Here is a 20,844-nt window from a genome sequence, read left to right on the forward strand (position 1 = left end):
TCATTAACCACTAAGCTGTAGACCCTTTAAAAGGTGCAGCAGGAAATTAGAATTGTTAATTAATTCAAATTTGTCAAAAAATGAAATGTTTCTTTTGAAATGTTCTGTGTGGAGTCTCTTGGGGATAGCTTAATGTATGTATCCTTTTTGTATTTTCCTAAAGAAATGCATAGTGTGTGCCCTAAAATGAGTTCCAAAAGTTTCAAAAACAACCTGCTAGATAGCTGACTGCAGTGTTGAAATTACATGTTATATAAATACACACTGGCATTTATTCCGATATCACCTGAAATTGCCGTCCTAATTTCATAAGAAAATGAATGGAAATGACCACGTTACATTTAAATGTTAAGCTGATCCAAACGCTGAAGCAAGTTTGTAAATTAAGTGTTAAGATCATGTGTTATCTCAGCTTTCCTGTGGTTATGATGTTCAGAGAAGCTGTTGAGTGTTTGCACAGTCATACTTGTGCTTGCACCAAGATACCTGTTTACAGAAACTGATTCACTCTTATTTTCAATTAGTCAAATGCTTAATTTGAAAGACTGTGCTAAATAATCAGGCAGGCTGTGCTGTCTTTGGTGTGTTTACACAGCAATAGACATGATTATGTGTCATTTTCTAAAGATACAAATTGTAATGTCCATCCAAGCTTAAAGCTGGAAAACTGAATGGAAGACTCTTTAAGTTAGCCTCAAGCAGTTAAAGCTTTCCTTTTTCATTGATAGTTTTACTGGCCAGAAAAGTGGTGGTACATCTACACGGACATTTGACTGGAACCCATGTACTCCTTTCAACTTGAGCATCGATCAGTGTAAGCAAGGGCATGTACTGGTGAGTTTAACAACAGCTCTTTTGATTAATTTCCAGCAATGATGAATTACTGGACAATGTTCTTTTCTTGTCATTGCTAAAGAGTCACCTACATGTGCATGGCTTACGTACTTTGTACTGTATGTCTCTTTTATAATATTTATAATTGTTATTTCTACAAGATGAATCGAGATCAACAACCTTCAAAAACTCTAGATAACATGCTTAAAAAAAGAGATTAAACCAAGCTCACCTACGGGAGATAGTCTCACCTTGACTTGGTGTCACAGAAACAGATCATTCATTAGAACGAGTGTGATCTTCACAGCTGTCAACTTTGACACCATTAATTTGTTTGCTTTCTTTCCGGTTCAATCTCGCATTTGATTGGTGGCTACACAATTGACATGTCAAAATCAAATCAAAGTGTTCATGGCTCTCTGACTTTCACAGTAAAAGCTAAAAATTTTAAAGGAAAGTACGGACTGGAACTAAAAAAAACGAGAGGGATTTTTTTGGGGAGCGGGGGTTTTTTTTGGGGGGGGGAGGGGAGGTCGTATGGATATGTTCTGGAATAACACATTGGAATTCTTGAACGATATAGTTTTATGCATGTATGATCACGCCATTCTATGAACCTCTGTCAGCTGATTTTTCTTCACTCTATCTTTCTGAGCCAGTGTGCAGGGATTTGTTGTGTATCCCAACAAGAAGTAGACAACTGATGGACTTGGCAATGTGTGAAGTCAGCAATTCTCTTTTGAACCCCCTCCTGACCAGTCGGTGAAAATTGATGATCGGAAGTCAATATATATTTGATGTATAGATTAAGCCAAGCCTTAAAGTGGAGCTCCTGGGCCAGGTTGTTCATGTCTATCATTTAAGAAATAGAAAACATGTACCATGCTTCTTTCGAGTTATAGACAAAATAGAAACATGAATGAAAGTTTGGAGGAATGAGAGATGTTGTGGGAACAAAAGCAGACAGGCAGGTGTTTCCACAGCTTTTTCAAGTTCTCCCAAATTTTCATGAGTGTTTCTACAGTCGAACCTCGACTATCCGTACTTTGATTATCCGGATTTCTCAATTAACAGGACTTTTTCTCCAGTCCCAATTTTGTCATGAATATGTATTAGTCATGATCAAGATCCGTAGCAATATTCTTTTTAAAACTACAGCATTGACAAGTGCAGTCAAAAGCGAGTTTGTTTTGCTTTTAAAGAGCAAAAGCAGAGCTTGCACGCGTCGTAACTAAGGAAGAACACTCGAATGAGTTCTGATTGGCTCAGAGTTGAGTGGTTCAAGATGTACAGTAGACCATATTGTTTTCCAAACAATTTAAAAAAGTGTTGTTACACGATTTAATGATGCTGTATTTAAACAGTTTTGTTCTTTATTAATATTCATATTTTCGAGGTTAGACTGTATTTCGTAATATAATTTACTTAATTTAATGTCCCCAATTAACACAACAGTGCTTAACACTTTGATCATAAATTTACAAATTGAGATGGAAACTACAGTTACTCGAGTTTCACGCTTAAAGCGATCGTCAGACTGTGCCCATAGCAGCGGTTGAAACAAAATTTAAACTGACTCATGGAGGGGTGTGCAGCGACCTGTTTCTGATTGGCTGCATAGAACTTATTCTCGTGGCTGCATTTTGTTACAAGTTCAGATCTTTTGTTTAGAAGTGTAGATCTGTCCGAATTTATTCTTTTCTTTTCATCTTATGAAAATGGTTAACTACAGCACTATAAGTGCTGTCACAAAACTGTCCCTTATAAATTGGCCACCGATTGATGTTGATTGATATTGTTTTTATTGACTATCGATTTCTTCAAAACATACATGTTTATCTGTCTGTATTTGCAAAAAACATAGCCACAGAATTTGACATGTCACTGACGATCTTATACTATTCTATCCTAGAGTTAGCTTTAAATTTACTAGCTCAAATAAGAGGAAATACTCTCCTGTATGCCTTTTGAGGCCAGAAAGACTAAATTCGCCAGCTTTTTGTCGAATCATGAATTGTACAATTTAATTAATGGCGTTTACAACGTGAAATGCGAGTCTAAATCAATGACACAAAGTCGCGTATCAAGACCCCAGCAGAGACCTGATCTACAGCTTTCTAAAAGCCCACATTGTCATAAATGGACTGAATAAGAGCTTCCTTCATCAAAAATCTATTAATCTTAAGGAAACTAGGCCATAAATCTGAGTTTAAGGGAAAAGTCTGCATGTTGTTTAGGTAAATTATCGACCAGAAGAGCACACATCATATTTTTTTGCACAAGAGAATCACAGACAACTCTGACTGTTAGCTAAGCCGAGAGCACCTAAAATTGATAAAACAAGGAAACAAGCCGTCATTAAGTTTTGAGTCACCCGTAGCCTCATTCTCCACACCCGAAGCAAACTTGTTACTTTGTGGTTGAATTCTATCAACAACAGGCAATTTCACCTGTTGCATCAGTTATAGCCCTTAATGACAGCACTGAGGTAATGCTCAGTATCTACTCACCTCAGTGCTTCAAATGATTTCCTTGCCATGACCATGACCATGTGTTGCTTGCAAATAACAATGTCCTGGTTGTACCTGAATTTCATCGAGTAGGAAACTGCCCTTCCCAAAACTACAATAATCTTTAGCCACATCAAAATTCAGGCTAAATATCACTAACAGTAGCTAGAAATGTCTGTTTAATTGCACTTCTAAGCCCTAATTGTGGGGCTAAAGCTCTTTGATGTCTAAAGCAAGCATAACATTATTGCCACAATGCAAAGGGCCTAATTACGAGGCTTAATGGTGACCTGTAACATCTCTGGGCAGTTTCATGTAAGATAATGGATGATGCTTACTAGCAAATGGTTAGACAAGTTTGCACTGGACTAGTGATGTCCTTGGGCAGATTTCCTTTGGACAGCAGTTATAGAAAGCTAATCAATCAGCTCTTTCTCAGAGTCACTGCACAAACTAAAATTCAGACATGTGCATTCAAGTGTAGATTAAGCTAACACCCTATAATTGAAAACGGGAAGGGATGGGGAGTGGGTAGTGACAAATTAGAACAAGAAACATAGGCACGCAAGGCGTGCAAGAGTTGTTTTTTTGTGTGAAGTGTTGGAGATAGAAGCATTCATGGTACAGTAATGATTTAGTTAATTTGACAAGTGTTTTTGGTTGCGATGTTACATCGGTCATGGTAAGATAGCTAAATAGTATGCCATAAAATGTTTGACTGAACAAACTACAGTAATCTGACACATCTACAGATTAATGTAGATACCATCTTATTTTCTAACAGGCAATTTGATTCATTCTTTGATACAACCCGCACTGTGATTGATGTGACACGCGCACATGCATAACTCCCTCGTTCACCGATCACATGACCCTTCCAACCCCCAAGAGGAATTTTTGCTCAAAAATACTCAAGTTAATTTAGAGACCTTTTCGCATTTTATACGAGTCGTAAGTTTACCGTTTTACACAACACAACACAACACAACTTTACTGAAAATAGAAAGAAAGGGAAAAAAACCTCTGACACTTTGAAAATCTGATTTAAAATTTAAATTCCACTTTAACTTGGTGCCACGCAGTCTTCAAAGTACACTTGTACAGTTTTCATACTTTTTAGCTTTAAAAATATCGGACTGAAATGAATGTCATCAAATAAAACTATTAAACTGCTACTGCAGAGACGTAAGAACCGTCCAGAAACGAAAGCTTCTTTTTTGTTTAATATCCTGGAAACAATAGCCAATAACTTGTCAGTTCTAATTGCATTTACTCCCATATAAAAAACAAAAGTGTTAAGTTATCATTTGTTACTAGAGATAGCAAACATCTCGTGGGAAAGAGTGGTGACGATTCGTCCGCTGTAATTGAATTTACTCCCTTGTGAAAAACAAGTGTCAAGTTACACTTTGTAACTAAAAAACAGACAAGTCTCGTTATATTTGCATGTAACAAGAACAAAACAATTGTTACCCACGCTTACTATTGTAAACGTTAGAAGAACAAGATGCAACAATTCATGACCTCTAATTGAATTTACTCCTTGTGAAAAACAAAAGTATCAAGTTACCTGTGTAATTAAAAATGAAAATATCTTGTCGCATTTGCATACTACTAACTCACGAACTGTTTCAAACCTCAAGGCTCATCTCGTTCATTTAACTAAAATCCCCAGCCTAACCCACAGAAAATGTTGGAGTAAACCCAATATATGAATACTTCCTCCTCTTTTATAGAAGAATAAATATGGCCGTTCTGAACTCTATCAGGATCAAATCTTCTCACATACCATTTACCTTTACAACAAGAAATTTGATTGGCTGTTTATAGTAGATCCAATCTGATTGGTGTGACATACATACATCTCTCACTCACTCACTCACTCACTCACACACCCATTGACCTGTCCATAACATACCCGACGCACCGACTAAGAGGTATTTTTTTACGAAAAAATAACTCAAAATAGTTATAATAATGAAACATGTAGCTAGTAGTACTCTTCATTCAGCTCCCTTCATACGTTGTGGAATCTTGTCATGCGACAGGGTTCTGGGAAGGACTGATTGCATCTCAATTTTTGATTTTCTGTAACCTAGAGCTGTAGAATGCATGTTTTTTTATGTTCCCTAAGTCCAATTGACATGAGAGTTAGCTGCACAAGCATATTATCTGCAACAACAAAGGAAACCACAAATAGGAACTTACAATTCAACTGCTTTTGTTTTCACAGACTGATTTTCATAAATTTGTGTATAACTTGGTTGAGTTATGCATGTTAATTTGATGTGAAAGATGTATAGCTTTTGTAAGATATTTTGTACCTCATTGTAGGTTGCCCAACTTGGCAGTCAACAACAGGAATGTTACCCTGCTGGAACTGATGACACTAGTTTTAGAGTGGACAGTACAGGCAGTGTTGTTGTAACATATGGAGCTATAGAAAGTGGTACCGGTATTGCTAAAGCAAAAAGGTATTCAATTGTTGTGTTATTTTGGTGTATTTTAATGGCATAATCACTGTAAAAATATCTGTGGAATTTTGGCCAATTTTGGGTATGGTAAATTATCTAATTGAACCTTTTTAGGTACTGTATGCTTTAGCGGCATGACAGGCTTTTTAAGTCTCATGATAGGTATTTAAAATACAAACCATGGATAAACTAAACTTGCCTGGCATGCTACAATAGGCCATTCCTGAGTTTCCTTTTTCCTCTGTTTCAAAACAAGTCTTTGTGCAAAACCTTTCATATGAAAATGAGTTTGATTTGCATGAAAATGAACCTGTAGGTCAAACACATTTTCATATGAATGGTTTCACATGTAGATTCGTTTTTGATACAGAGGCGAAAGACAACTCAGAAATGGGCTATTAAGCACGCCAAAATGGTACAAATAATGTAATAATTATCTAATTGTAATTTTTAGGTATGCTTCAGTGGCATGACAGGCTTGTTTAGTCTCGCAATAGGTATTTTGGCTGGAATATATCTTGCCAAAATACAAGCCATGACTAAACTAAACTTGCCTGATATGATGCTAATTAAGTGCACCAAAGAGGTACAAGAAGTTGTAATACTTCTTTAGTTCAGGTGATGATCACCAATGGAGCCAATAAAGTGCTGTACAATTACAGTAATGGTCTGTCGAAAAGATTAGTTCAGTTTAAAGTCTTCACAATTTTCATTGGGAGTTGCTACCTGTAAAATTCACAATGAAGTGAACTACATGTGTACATGTATTGTAAGGGACTCTTTCTTGTACAAAAGCTACCATTAAGTGTTTTCTAAAACATTTGAAGTCTTAGTTCTGTAGTCTTCTGGAGTTGAAACCATGCTGTCTTAATTTCACTAATCTGGCCCTGCAACCTATTAGGCTTTAAAAGCTGCTTTTTGTAGTTGTAATTACATTTTGTGGGTTTTTGCGGATTACCTTTCAGCTCAAAATAATAAACCTGTACTTGAAAATACCACCAAGCTGAATTTTCCAGTTTTATTTGTGTTAGTAGGGACAGCTGCTTCACAGACTGCTGAAATTTCTGAATTCTTCTTCTGTTATGGTAACCATGGGGAACCAAGAAACCATTTTGCTTACAGCTCTTGCGTAGCACACACTATTCCAAGGTCAAGTAGCCAACCTGCACCAGAATGCATGAAAGCACTATACTTTGGTTTGATATAATTTATACTCATATCATTGAAGTTTTTGACAATCCTTTGCTTGAGTACTAAGATCCGTTTAGATTCACTCTTCTGTCCATATGTGGTGATTTGATTTCTGGATCAATGGTCCAATTTGGTGAGGGAAATCAGTCCTTTTCCGTCGATCTTGTCAGAACTGTGAAATTGTGGGATGTATACCAAGCAGCTCGTTCCTTTCAAAGGGTCAAAGGCAGTACAAAAAGTTTTCTAAGAACAAATTAAAGTTAATCTCGAGGCTGCACTGAAAAACTTTAAATTATTAGGGGAGACGGGGGGCGGGGGTAAGGATGTGGTGTGTGGTACTGAGTTACATTTACAAAAACAAATGTTAACGCTCCCCAGTGGGGCTTTACATTGTTAATTATCTAAAGTTACAGTAACTATGATGATGTACCGTGTTAAAAATAACAACGAAATCATAAAAAAAAGTGCAGTAAAAATGCAAGAAAATTACAATAAAATACAACTAAAACTACAAAAAGTGAACCAATTTTACTAAGAAAATAAATATTCACGTCATAGTTTATTTCTTAATTTCTTTTAAAAGCAAGATCATATTCGAATAACTTTAGAGTACATCAAAACTATTCCTTAACAAAACTGTTGAATAAAAGAGGTCCTTTGCCCAACAATGCACTTAAAAAGCACGATTTTTAAAGGTGTAAATGTTGACTCATGTGACCGCTCATCTCTCCCCGTTTACACAAATTGAAGAACGAGGAAAGATACATGTAAGTAGGCTCTAGACTAGTGATATGGAGCACATCATATGACTTATATTGGCTAGTAAAACCTACGATTTGACTCTCCAATGTTGATCAAAGTTGTACTAGGGCATTTAAACTCTGAGAGACACCACAACTACCACCCTCTTCTGTTGCCTTGTTTGTTTTCCATGATAGCATCTTCAAAAAAATGTCATGTGATGTTAATCTTACTTTTTTCCCAATAAGCACTTGTGCTGAAAAGATGACTCCACTTGCATTGATATAAAGATGAAAGGGCTTACGTTGTTGACTTTTATTAGGAAATTGGTCATGCCAACTGTTGCTAAAGCTGTTTTGTTCTCTTTCTCCTCATTCTATCAGTTTCATGTTTTTCTGTTACAAACTAATGTATGTACTCGTATGTTTGTTCTTACACAGGAGTACAAAGATAACTTTAAAATGTGATCCAGGGGGATCAGGAAAAGGATCTTTTTCGCCCTTTCAGGAGACACAACCAGAAAAAGGAACTGCAATATATGTAAATATCTACATTTTGCTAACAATGATTGTCTGGAATCCCCTCTCTCCCCTCCCTACATGGTGTATCCACACCAAGGAAGACATGTTACAATTTTTATTTATTCTCAACTTCGGATAATGCATTTCTAGCTTTCTGTTTTCTGATTTTAGAATCCTGGTTATTCGCCATTGTAATCATTTTTACCCTTGGGTTGGATTTGGTAAATTTCCTACCGAGGAAATGGAAGAAATAATGGACATGAAAGCAACATCAGAAAAAGGAACTTTTTCGAAATTGAAGGAGTCAGATGAATCAGGATCCCCAATATATGTAAATATCGGCACATTGCTAATAATGTCGTGAACATTCCTCGCCCCTTTTTGTCCCTAAAATAGTGTGTTCCACACCTTGAAAGACTTGTTTTATATTTTTACACTTAAAATTTAATTCTGTCTCTGAACTTCTTTCAATGTACTTTTAGCTTTCTGATTTTTGAATTCCGGTTATCAGCAAGTTCTAATCCATCAAATAGTTTTGCTCGCATTTCATTGGTCTAAATGTGTCACGTGACTGAACATGTCCCAACTTAAACTGTGTAATATCTGAGCATCTGAGTGATATTCCCCAATTTTCAGATCGGCGTTTTGAGAGAGATATTTGAAGGATAATTAACACAACGGCCCAAATTTGACTTAAAATATATATCTGTCGGTATTCTTAAAAACATAGCCACAGAACTTGACTTGTCACTGATAATCTTGATACAATTCTGCCCTAGAGCTAGCTTTCCACCTGGCTTCTCGTGGCTTAAATAAAAGGAAATAACTCTCCTGTATGACCTTTGAGGCCAGGAAGACCGTCTTTTCATTGAATCATAAATTGTACAATTCAATTAAAAGGGCTTTCAACATGAAATTCGAGTCTAAATCAACTCAAACCTACTGATATCAAAACCGCGGCGGAGAGCTGATCTATAGCTTTCTAAAGGCCTGCATCGTCCTAAAATTGGGTGGGGTGTGCGGCCCGCTTCCTAAAACCCTTACCCCGTTTATGACCAAAATCTGCCATTTTCCCTACCCTATTTATGACCTGACCAAGAATTTGATACCCTATTTATGACCTGACCGTTAAATCAATACCCAGTGTCAGACCTGCCTCCTAATTAGTTCCCTAGTTCATAGCAATGTTAAATTGCTGTAAACGTAATTTGTAAAGGGCTACTGTTGATGGTCTTATCGACAGTGATGAAAAAGTAGCGTCTTGTTAAAAACATACCTTGTTCAAGAGTAGAGTGCAAAAACCATACTCTATTTAAGACCAGAATGGCCAAAATCGATACCCTGTGTATGACCGAAACGGCTGAAAAACCCTACCTTTTGGGGCCACACATACCTATATAGCCCATATAAGGGAGTACCCACCACCTAACGGGAAGCGAACACTCCGCATGATGTCAGTACGTTAATTATCGACCGGAAGTCACACAAATAAATCTCTTCCGCGCTAGCGAATCACAGACATGTCTGATAGTTAGCTAGGCCGAAAACGCCTAAGATTGGTGAAACAAGGAAACTAAATGTTACTAACGATTGATCAGCCTTTGACGTGATTTCCGTCACTCTGCTCGTGGCCATGTTTTGCTCGCAAATAGCAATGTCCCGGATGTACTTGAAATTCATCGAGCGGGAAATGCCATATCCACACAATAACAGATTTTTTCTAAGTCTTCAACCGCATCAAAGTTCAGACCAAATAACACCAACAGCAGCTAGAAGTGTCTAGTCCATTGCACGTCTAAGCCCTAAATTGATGAGGGTAAAGCTGTTTGCTGTGTAAAGCAAGCACAACATATCGCCGCAGTGCAAACGGCCTACTATTACTGGGCTAAATGACGTCCCGTAAATAACACATCTCAGGACCGCTTCATGTACGATAATGGACGACGCTTGCTAGCAAATCGTTAGACTTGCACCTTCATTGGAATTAATGATGTCCTCGGGCAGACTTCCTTTAGATAGCAGTTATAGAACGCTAATCGGTCGGCTCCTCCTCATAGTCACCGCGCGAACTGAAATTCAGATTAGTGTAGCCATGGCTAAACTTAGCACCAATTGAAAAAATAGATCAGTAAATGAAACGTGCAGCAAGAAGTTCTCTACATTTCATGCTAGGTAAGATTTGCGGGCTGCTGCCATAGGGAAAGCAAAAAGAAAGATAAATTAAAAAATATATATATATATATATAAAACGCTCGATTTCTTTAACACTGTTTTCATAAATCCAGACATACCTACTCGGATATTTGTCCTTGGACATTATCTGTTCAGTTTTCCTGCAGCTTTGCTTTTGAAAAACTGTTTGTCTTTCGGGACAGATAATGGCAGCGGGCAAATATCCGAGTATATTTTCGTGTCGAATGGAGGCTATTGTTTATGTGCAGTGTATACTTGCGTTTGACCTTGGGGGCAGCCAAGTTGGTAGATGTTTTTTCGCAAAAATACGACAAATAATGTAAAAAAGGCCCCAGATGTCCATTTAACTTCACTGTTGACTTCACTAATATACAACTTGAAAGTCTCAACAGCGAAACATTTACATGTATTTGTACCACAAAAGCGACGGAGTGAAGACGAAAGGTAGAAAATAATTTTAGGGAATTTCCAGAAACCAACAAAAATACCTTCAGAAAATAGCAATTTAGTTTGTTACCTTACATTTGGGTGCCGTTCTTTTGGTGACCATTACTTTTCTGAGTTTAGTTTCGTTCCAAGTTAATTGTACATGTAGTCTTCATGAGTTAAGAGCTCCGTATAAACAAATAAACTCTTGCTTCATTTAACTTGCACAAGAAATATAATTTTCAGTATTACCATTACTTCGAATGCTCATCAGTTCCCGTGAACCTTCATCGTCTGCCACTGTATAATTGGTTTGAGACTGCGTGAGGAATGTTTAGGATTTGATAAACACATGTGTCGCTCGCTTTCCTTAGGTGCTTCACTTAACTCACAGCATGAACCGTTACTGCGTCACAGATTCTGCCTCCTTTTGATGTTACCATTTTGTTTTCATGAAACTGAAACGTCCTTGCGTCATCCCGTCGATTTATAATTGCGTTTGAGAGAACGCAGTTCTTATTGGGTAATGCAGAAAAACTCTAGTTTTGTGTATGTATCTTTCTGTGGACACCAGTTTGGCCCCCCTCCCCCCCCCCAAAAAAAAAATTCTTCAGGAGCGAATGACGTCATCTCCACGTTCGTCCATGTGCTTTCTTTCGATTGTTTTGCAATATTGTGGACTTTCGAGTGTCGAGGCAGCTTATTGTGGACTGTAGCGGTTAAGTTGTTTATTTAAAGTTTGAAGTTAGTGTTAATGGCATTTAAAAACCTTGCAGATATGTCTTCACGAAATGTGTACGACTTTTCGCACGAACAGAAAGCTATAGTTTGGCTGCGTGTTGTGTACCATCTTCTCTTTTTAACTCGACCAAACCCAACGCTGCTTTCTGCTGAATAAATCAAAGGAGGAAACGTGTAGTTTCATTTTCCTAGCCTAGATTTCTGTGCGCAAATTATGTAACATAAACCCAATGAAAGTGTTAACATAGGAAAAGAGTTCAACTCCCACAGGATTGCTTTGGTGCACAAACATGTCCTCCGTTTCATTGTTTCGGAAGTGAAAATGCCCTGTAGCTGTTACCCCAAAGCCAAGGCGATTCAAAGTCGTGTTCGTAGAACAGAATATAATTGTTCTAGTTTTGGTAATAAAAGCACGTCGTCTCGAATACCGACGGAACAGGCATCGTTTGTGTCGATTTACACGGTCAGTATAATACGCGGACTGTGGAGTACGGACTGGGTATGAAACACGGACTCGGGTATAAAACGCGGACTGTGCTCTTTACTGACCGGTCGTAACTAATATTACGTAATACATGTACAGTGGAACCAGCCTAACAACCGGCCACTTTTTTCTGGCCCGAGCTAAAGCGCAGTCAGTCATATTCTTATTAAAAGAACCCCTTTAATACGGCCATCCCGTGGCCCGCTGCCGACCGTATCAACGAGCTTCCACTGTATAAACGAGAACAAACCCTCTCGTATGCACGTGCTTTGCGATCAATTCATTTGTTGAGTTATTTTTTTGTAAAAAAATACCTCTTAGTCGGCGCGTCGGCTATGTTATGGACGGGTCAATGGGTGAGTGAGTGAGTGAGTGAGTGAGTGAGTGAGTGAGTGAGTGAGTGAGAGATGTATGTATGTCACACCAATCAGATTGGATCTACTATGAACAGCCAATCAAATTTCTTGTTGTAAAGGTAAATGGTACGTGAGAAACACAAGGTATGTACAAACACAAGGACTTTGGTAATTGAAAAATAAAGAGTGACGTGTATGTTGCCGGTTTGTGATTTTTAGTCCGGTTTGGAGGGGAGTGTGACAGTTACATACGGACATCGGGTTGTTTTAGAGTGCATAATTTTCAGTGTAATGGTGGCTAGTTATGAACGAGATGAGTCTTGAGTTTTGAAGCAGTTCATGAGTAGTAGGCAAATGGCACGAGATATTTTTATTTTCAATTACAAAGGGTAACTTGATACTTTTGTTTTTCACAAGGTGTTAATTCAATTAGAGGTCACGAATCGTCGGTTCTAGTTCTTAGGACATGTTTTTAGAGGAGACGAGACTATTTAGATTTGAAGCAGTTCTAACGTTTACAATAGTAAGTGCAGGTAACGATTGTTTTGTTCTTATTGCATGCAAATATAACGAGATATTTTTATTTTTTAGTTACAATGGGTAATTTGACATTCTTGTTTTTCACAAGGTAGTAAATTCAATTAGAGGTGACGAATCGTCACCACTTGTTCCCACGAGATGTTTACTATTTTTAGTTACAAATGGTAACTGGACACTTTTGTTTTTCATATGGTAGTAAATTCAATTAGAGCTTACAAGTTATCGGCTATTGTTCCCAGGTTAAACAAAAAAGAAGCTTTCATTTCTAGAGTGTTTTTACGTCTCTGCAGTAGCATTTTAATATTTTTATTTGATGGGCATTTTATGACATTCTTTTCAGTCCGATATTTTTAAAGGTAAAAAGTATGAAAACTGTTCAAATGTTCTTTGAAGACTGTGTGGCACCAACTTAAAGTGCAATTTAATTAAATCAGACTTTCAACGTGTCAGAGAGGTTTTTTTCTCTTTCTCTCAATTTTCGGTGAAGTAGTGTTGTTGCGTTGTGTTGTGTAAAAAGAGTAAACTTACGACTCGTATAAAATACGGAAAGTTCTCTTAACTTGAGTATTTTTGAGCAAAAATTCCTCTTAGGGGCAGAAAAATTGGTTGGGGGTGTGCGGCCCGCTTCCCAAAACCCTTAACCTATTTATGACCAAAATCTGCGTTATTCCTTACCCTATTTATGACCTGACCAAAAATTCGAAACCCTATTTACGACCTGACCCTCAAATCAAAACCCTGTTTCAGACTTGCGTTATAATTAGCTCCCTAGTTCAAACCAATGTTAAATTACCGTAAACATATAAATTTGTGAAGGGCTTTTGTTGATTTTCTTTTCGATAATGATGAAAAAGTGGCTTCTTCTTAAAGCATACCCATATCAAGGCTAGAGTGCAAAAACCGTACCCTATTTATGACCAAAATGGCCAAAATCAGCTAAAATCGATACCCTATTTATGACCAAAACGGCTGGAAAACCATGCCCTTCGGGGCCGAACAGACGTATATAGCCCATATAAGAGAGTCCCCCTCCGGGGGAAGGGTTACGTGATCGGTGTGTGAGGGAGTTATGCATGTGCGCGTGTCAGACCAATCACAGTGTGGGTTTTATCAAAGAACGAATAAAATTGCCTGTTAGAAAATAAGATGGTATCTACATTAATCTGGAGACGTGTCAGATTACTGTAGTTTGTTCAGTCAAACATTTTATGGCTTACTATTTAGTTATCTTACCATTACCGATGTAACAACTTATGTACATCATAAACTCCCAGTTTCTTTCTTGCTGTACATCGCAACCAAAAAAACTTGTCAAATCAACCAAATCATTACTGTAAACAGTTCCATGAATGCTCCTATCTCCGAGACTTATAGTTCACAAAAAAATAACTCTTGCACGCCTTGCGTGCCTATGTTTTTCACTCCTGCTGGAGTGAAGCCAATTTCACGTCTACCTAACAGCTCAGGCACAAAATGCTGTCCCTAGAAATTTTGCTTTTTAACATACCAAACCTAGCAAAACTCGAACGTACTCTTTAATCTACGATTACTACTAGTTTAAGAAGAATTTAATCAAACAATTATTCCCTTCGCCGTTGCTAGATATGCCACAGAGTCGGCTCTACGCGCCTCACTTGTTATTTATCACCTCGTATTCTTTCCAAATCATTGCCTCAGGGTTAGGGGAATCTCGAAGCTATTTATACTGTATTTTGCGAAACCAGAGGAGAGATGTCAGGGACGCTAAAAGTGTTGTTGCGACGATTTTGTTGTTAAGAACATACCAAAAGTGATTAAAGATTGAGGCGCAGCCAGGACGAGACATAATCAAATTACGATAAAAACGTTTGCAAATGTCATATTGCATTCCATTTTTTATCCGTTGAAGGCTGTAGACAGCCGAAAGTTCATGGTCTTTTTTGAAATTTTTTTTAGCCAGCGAACGTTTTTATCGTAATTTGAATACCAAAAGTGGTTTCATGTCACCATTTACCATGAAGGTAAAAGATCTTTGTAAATGTGTTTGCTTTTCTGTATACAAAGCGAATTTTGAGGAAGTGTGTGAAGAAGTAGGTTTTTTTCCTTCGTATTCAGAAAAATGCCAGCATTTTTTCGAGATACAAGACTAATTATCTCGAAAAATGCGTGGCCACCCCCAGTTTTCCTTGTGGATCTCAGTAGCCCTCGCTAATCTCTACTTTTTCAACATGGTCCTTATCTGGAGAAAAGACCTCTGTATTTCGTAGGCACCGTCCTTAAGGCTTTTTTTTGTGAAATCACCTTATAGCTTTAATTGTCATGTGTTTCAGTCTGCAACATTTACTTCAAGTCACGCCTGTGCAGTAGGAACACCAACATCAGGTGGCCTCAGTACTGGCAGTATCCTTCTAATCATGTAAGATGTCATGTTATTGAGCTTATTTAACCTCCAGTCTCTTAGATATCTAAGGGCCTTCATAGACTATAGACATTTAGTAATCACCCAACTAGTGGACTAGTGCAAATCCTGCATTTCAATTGGCTACGCTACTAGAGGACTATTAGTAATAGTCCTCGAGTAACGAAATTGGCGCGATCGAGCGTGACGATTTCTTTCGTTTTATTCCCAAATAACTATTTCTTCAACTTGCATTTGCTAAGTTTATTATTGCCTTTTCTGTCCGACTAGTTGGGTGATACTAAAACAATTAGATCCTTCTCCCTCAAGGGCCACGGGTCAATAGCTTATGAGGCGAAGCCGAATGGGCTATTGGCCCGTAGCCCTTGCGGGCTACGGGTCCAATTGTTAATTAGTTGTCGACAGCTATTTTTTTTTTTACTAACTAACAAACATCACTTACAGTACATGAAAAAACCTACTTGCAATACTTTGCATTACGTTACTTGCTTACAATACGCAATAATTACTTTTATGACATAACCTACTTACACATGACGTTAGTTAAGGACTTACAATACACTGTAATTACTTACTTACAGGAAAAAAAAAACTTGCAACAAATTATTAGAGACACGCCTTAACTGGTGAGAAAGAATTTCCACTTCTGTTGAAATTCCCTTTCACCATTCAAGTGGCAGCAATATATTTTTCTATCTCGATTTTATCCTGCACTAATGAGATGAAGGCACTGAAAACGAACATACTATTATTTAGCGCGTTGATATATAGAAAATATTTCCCTAGCATTATGAGGTGGTTGAGGGTCAAACGGTGCGTACAGGGGCGAGTAATTCCAACTAATACCTCTGGCTCGGAGAGAAGTTAACTTGCATTACTGCTCTAGTTGTCGACGACTGACTGGTTGTCAACAACAACGTTTCGACCGGTTTTTTCCGTGTGTGGGGATCAGTGGTTTTGTTGTCGACAACTATTGAAACATGACATGCGTATTGTGTTTTGAGCATGCGTGGTGAACGTTAGTTCCCAAGCTCTCGCTGGCCTGACTTAGTTATCGACAGCTAACACTCTAATGTGTGGAATGCTCGCATCGGACACAAGTAGTTGTCGATAACAGTTGTCGGAAACAAATAGTTGTCGACAACTAAATGTCTAGGCTGTGGAGGGCCTAAGAAAAACCCTAATTGACACACGTCTCCGAAATCAGTTTCCTCGGAAAGAGGACGACATCTTCCTACTTAGTACTCCTTGATAAGTGGCGATAATTTAAACCCTACATATTAATTCATCAAGCTTAAACAAAAGAAATTATGATCGCGACTTTGTTTGGATATCTGATCTTAATTAGCACAAATTTTTTCAATTTTATTTCTCCATTTTCTCCTGAGTTTTAGTCTCGGCTTAGAAGGTATATCAAACACTCAAGACAGTGTTTGACCACATTTCCAAACAGCTTAAAGTTCGACAAAAATACTCCGCTACGCGTCGTATTTTCAACTCTCTTCTCGTTGTTTGAAATGTGATAAATCAGTCTTTCGTGTTTGATATATTACTTAAACAGGTAAGAAGGAAGTTTGAGGGTAATTATTCTTTCGTTCAACATGTCCCAACAGGATGCTGAAACAGTGGTAGCTCTTGTATCCAGCGATGTTAGGAGATATTGTATCAAACTGATGTAATATTTGACCGGGACTTTGCACAATTTCTTTTCAGATTTTTTCCTTTGCTTCTTATGTACCTCATCATCGGAATGTTGATAAACCGTTATGGCCGTGGAATACAGAGCATGCCTGAATTACTACCAAATCATTCCTTCTGGGCCGACTTTCCCTTTCTTGTTAAGGTAAATGTACGAGTTAATTAAATACTTGAGTTCTTTCTTTGGGTTTGTGATCATTTGTATGTCGAGATTAGGGATTATTCCTCGATGCACGGGATAAAAATCTTCTTATTTGGGGAAACAATCTTAGTGTGGCTGCCTCCTTTTATACAACACAGCAATGACATCATCATCATTATCATTATCATTATCATCAATAACGACGACAACAACAACAACAAACCAAGGACAAAATTACCATATTATTTGCAACAATTACATTTGCTACCCAGACTTATCACATAGACTGAGTCAAGTTCAGGGCTGCTAAATGTAGGATTGAAATAAAGTACATCGTTCTTATTAAGCTAGATTAATATACAAGTAAATAGTACAAATGATTTTAATTTTTTCTAAGCAAACCTGAAAATCATTCAAATCCAACTGCACATGGCCCGTGGGTGGTCAGACTTTAGTTTTTACCTTTCAGTGCAGGGCAAATCCAGTACGACCTATTTGTGGGAAAAATGGTGAAAGACTTTTCTTTTTCGCTTTTTGTCTTCAGGATGGAGTTGTATTCACTTGTGGCTGTATCAAGGGTGTGTGTTCTTCCCTTTATCGGAAATGCAATAAAGACGGGTACGCCGAGATATAGGGAGAGATTTCTAGTTTTGTTCCCGGAAAGACATGGATGCCTTTAACTTTGCAGTCCCTCAATTTTTCAGTCTCTGGTGATAATATTAAATTAACAGATAGATTCCATGTTGCCGCGCGTCTGTTCAGTAATTGGTGGCACACGATCGATGTGACTGACACTTTTACCACCTTTGGACATCATCTGTGATCAATTACTAAACAGACATACGGCAACATAGAATCTACTTGTTCTGTATAACAAAGAAACCAAAAAATGTAAATGACGCCGTTTATTTACTTCTGTAAGATATTGGAGGAGAATAGTAAAATGCGAGAATGATTAGATATATTTTGCAATGGAATTTTATCATGGAAAACGTCATAATATATATCATTATGTTAAATTCTCAAACCCTTAGGAAGTCTTATTAGTGTTACAATGTGAGAACGTTAATAAGAACTTTTATGTTGAGATCTTAAGGGACTTATGTAGGAATTTGAAAATTATCGCACAAGAATGTTTTTGCTAGTAACACTCTGATTTGTACTGTATCTGTAACATATTACACATTGTTTGAAACTTGTTATACAAGGTAGAAAGGTTAACTTCCCTGACATACCATAAATTGCTGGAGACTTTATACAAAGCAGAAACGTGAAATACAATTCCCGGCACAGCTATGGGGGCATCCTTGCTGACGTCACAGCTTACATTTTGCCTCACATCATGCTCTTTGGTGTACTATTCAAGGAGAAATTGCCTTTCATAAACTGTAAAATGTGTTGGTGGCAAAAGCACTAATGTTGTCATACTATCTTTGTAAATTTCCAGTTTCTAAACCCGCGTCGTACAAAAAGCATTAACACATTGTGTTCAGATTCCTTGGCAGAGTTATTCGTGTCATGACCTTTCAACATTCAGATCCAAGTTTTATTTTTGTAGCTCCATCAGCAACTGAATTGCTTATGTTAATGAGGCAAATGTTGCAAGCAAAGATTCCCCTATAGGTTTGAATACATGTATCTTTGTTGGCGCTATGCCTTTCTCTCCTTTCCCTCCTTTGTTAGGTGTTTTGAAACGTTGAAGGGAGCGAGAGAGAAAGTGCCCAACTAATTGTATCTGAGATCGTAGCCTTTATTTCTTGCATGTGTCAATACAGTGTGTCGTTTGTAATACGTCTTAATCTTTCTGTAGGGTGTAAGTCGTAGTACCCCATTCCAGAGGTTACTGAGCATTCTTTTTTTCATATTTTGCTTTTGGTATGTTGTTTGCCATTTTTGTTTTTACGTTTTGTTTTTGGCTTGCTTTTTGTGCTATTTTATTTTCACATCTTTGTTTTTGTTTTTAGCGACCCATTGTTTTCCAATTTTTTGGTTGGTTTGTATTTTTTGTTTTAATTTTTTTTTTATATTTATCTTTTGTCTTTTGTCTTTTGGTTTTTTATTTTGATTTTTTCAGCTTCAAATTTCAAACCCAAAACGAAAACAAACGGTCGGGGTGTAGACCATCATTCTTTTTAACTAATGATGAAAAAAAATGCTATTATTTTAAATATTAGCTCCGTGTAGAATCAGGACTGACTACGTAAGCTTCGTTTTAACGTTGTCAAGTAGAAGTGTTTTGTAGAGTTTATACGAAATAGGTCACGCTGTTGTAAGTGTAAATCTGACACAACCAGAAAACCAGGTCGCCCATGTGTTGTAGTCATTTTGGCAGTACAGATCAACTACTTTTTAATATTTTGGCCAGTCTTAATTGCAATACATAGCACAAAAAATGTAGAAATAAAAACAAAGGTTGCACAAATGTTAGCGAATTAAGATTTGACCAGTGACCAAAGTGAACAGGGTTAAGAGTTGGTCACTGACCAAAATCGAAACAAAAGTTTATGTAAATCATGAAAACTGTTTTGTTGTCGTTAATTTTGACCCTGATGGTCACCAGATGTAACGTTCGGATAGTTCAGCCTCCTTTTTACGTTAGTTGTTAATGAATTTGACAGTTCTTTTGGCATGCATTTGTGTCTATAGCCCTGAAAAATAGTAATTGACACTGGAAGGCAGTCTTTGGAATGAGTCTTCTTGTTGTTGTTCAATATTACCCTTGGTATTTTTGTATTGTCCCTTGTTTCGTATACATTATTGAACAATTATTTCACGAGCGCGCGTTGGATATGAGATGGTAGATAGACGCCGAGTTGGCTATAATCCAACTCCAACAAGCGCGAGTGGAATAATCGTTTTGTTAAAAACGCCCACAAAATATAGAAAATTAGGCTAAAACAAAAATAAAAATGCCCCCAAAATCACGTGCACGCTTACCACATTTGTAGAGCATGATATCATTGCTCATAACCCATGATGGCTAAGCCAATGAAAACTCTCGAATTTCATTATCCATTGACCCAATTTTTAATAGAATGTATTACCATAAACCAGAACAGAGGGAAACACCAAATCGTACCGAAGGTTGAAATTAAACCACAGCATATACAGTGGGACCTCTTTAATACGGACAGCTAAAGGCGAGAGCCGAGTGTATCATGAAAGTGTTCATATTATAGAGGTAGAGAATATGTAAAATCCTGGTTTCTGGATACAGAGCACTGTTTTTGTCGGGTAAATGCACCTAGTTAGCATCAGAACAACTTGTTTTACACAACAAAAGCAGTGAGGTCTGTGCCAAAACAAGGTCAACTCCAGCCTCGCTGCCATCCAAAGGCCAGGTCACTGAGCAGACAACTGTAAAATAGTCTGTTGAACTGTTGAACTGTCCATAATAATTATAGAGGTTTCCTTGGTTCAGTGGAGTCCGTAAGGAGAGGTTCGACTGTATGTTGGAAAAATAATGCATCTTGTTCAACCGATTTAAAATATTTTCTTAATTAATTAGGTTTATTCTTCTATGAGCAAAGCTACACTTGAAAACATTTGTCAATTATAAATAAAGAAAATTATTAGTACATATTGTTTCTTCATT

The 20,844-nt window shown here is 37.5% G+C and overlaps 1 protein-coding gene across 1 annotated transcript; it reads left to right on the plus strand.

Annotated features, from left to right (window-relative positions):
- Positions 1-3,626: 3,626 nt before the first annotated feature.
- LOC145487742 (cation-dependent mannose-6-phosphate receptor-like) lies at positions 3,627-20,803 on the plus strand. The gene is made up of 6 exons (XM_081466560.1): positions 3,627-3,659; positions 5,679-5,818; positions 8,191-8,290; positions 15,321-15,406; positions 17,123-17,252; positions 17,794-20,803. The coding sequence occupies exons 1-6, from the start codon at positions 3,627-3,629 to the stop codon at positions 17,881-17,883; spliced, it is 579 nt and encodes a 192-aa protein (XP_081322686.1). The 3' UTR covers positions 17,884-20,803.
- Positions 20,804-20,844: the final 41 nt, after the last annotated feature.

Source organism: Orbicella franksi, chromosome 5 (genome assembly GCF_964199315.1).
Source record: "Orbicella franksi chromosome 5, jaOrbFran1.1, whole genome shotgun sequence".
NCBI lineage: Eukaryota > Metazoa > Cnidaria > Anthozoa > Scleractinia > Merulinidae > Orbicella > Orbicella franksi.

Coding starts and splice junctions, on each gene's coding strand:
- LOC145487742 (XM_081466560.1), top strand. CDS start 3,627: ATGGTGACCTGTAACATCTCTGGGCAGTTTCAT. Junction 8,291..15,320: donor AAAAAGGAACTGCAATATAT/GTAAATATCTAC, acceptor CATGTGTTTCAG/TCTGCAACATTTACTTCAAG. Junction 17,253..17,793: donor ACTTTCCCTTTCTTGTTAAG/GTAAATGTACGA, acceptor TTTTGTCTTCAG/GATGGAGTTGTATTCACTTG.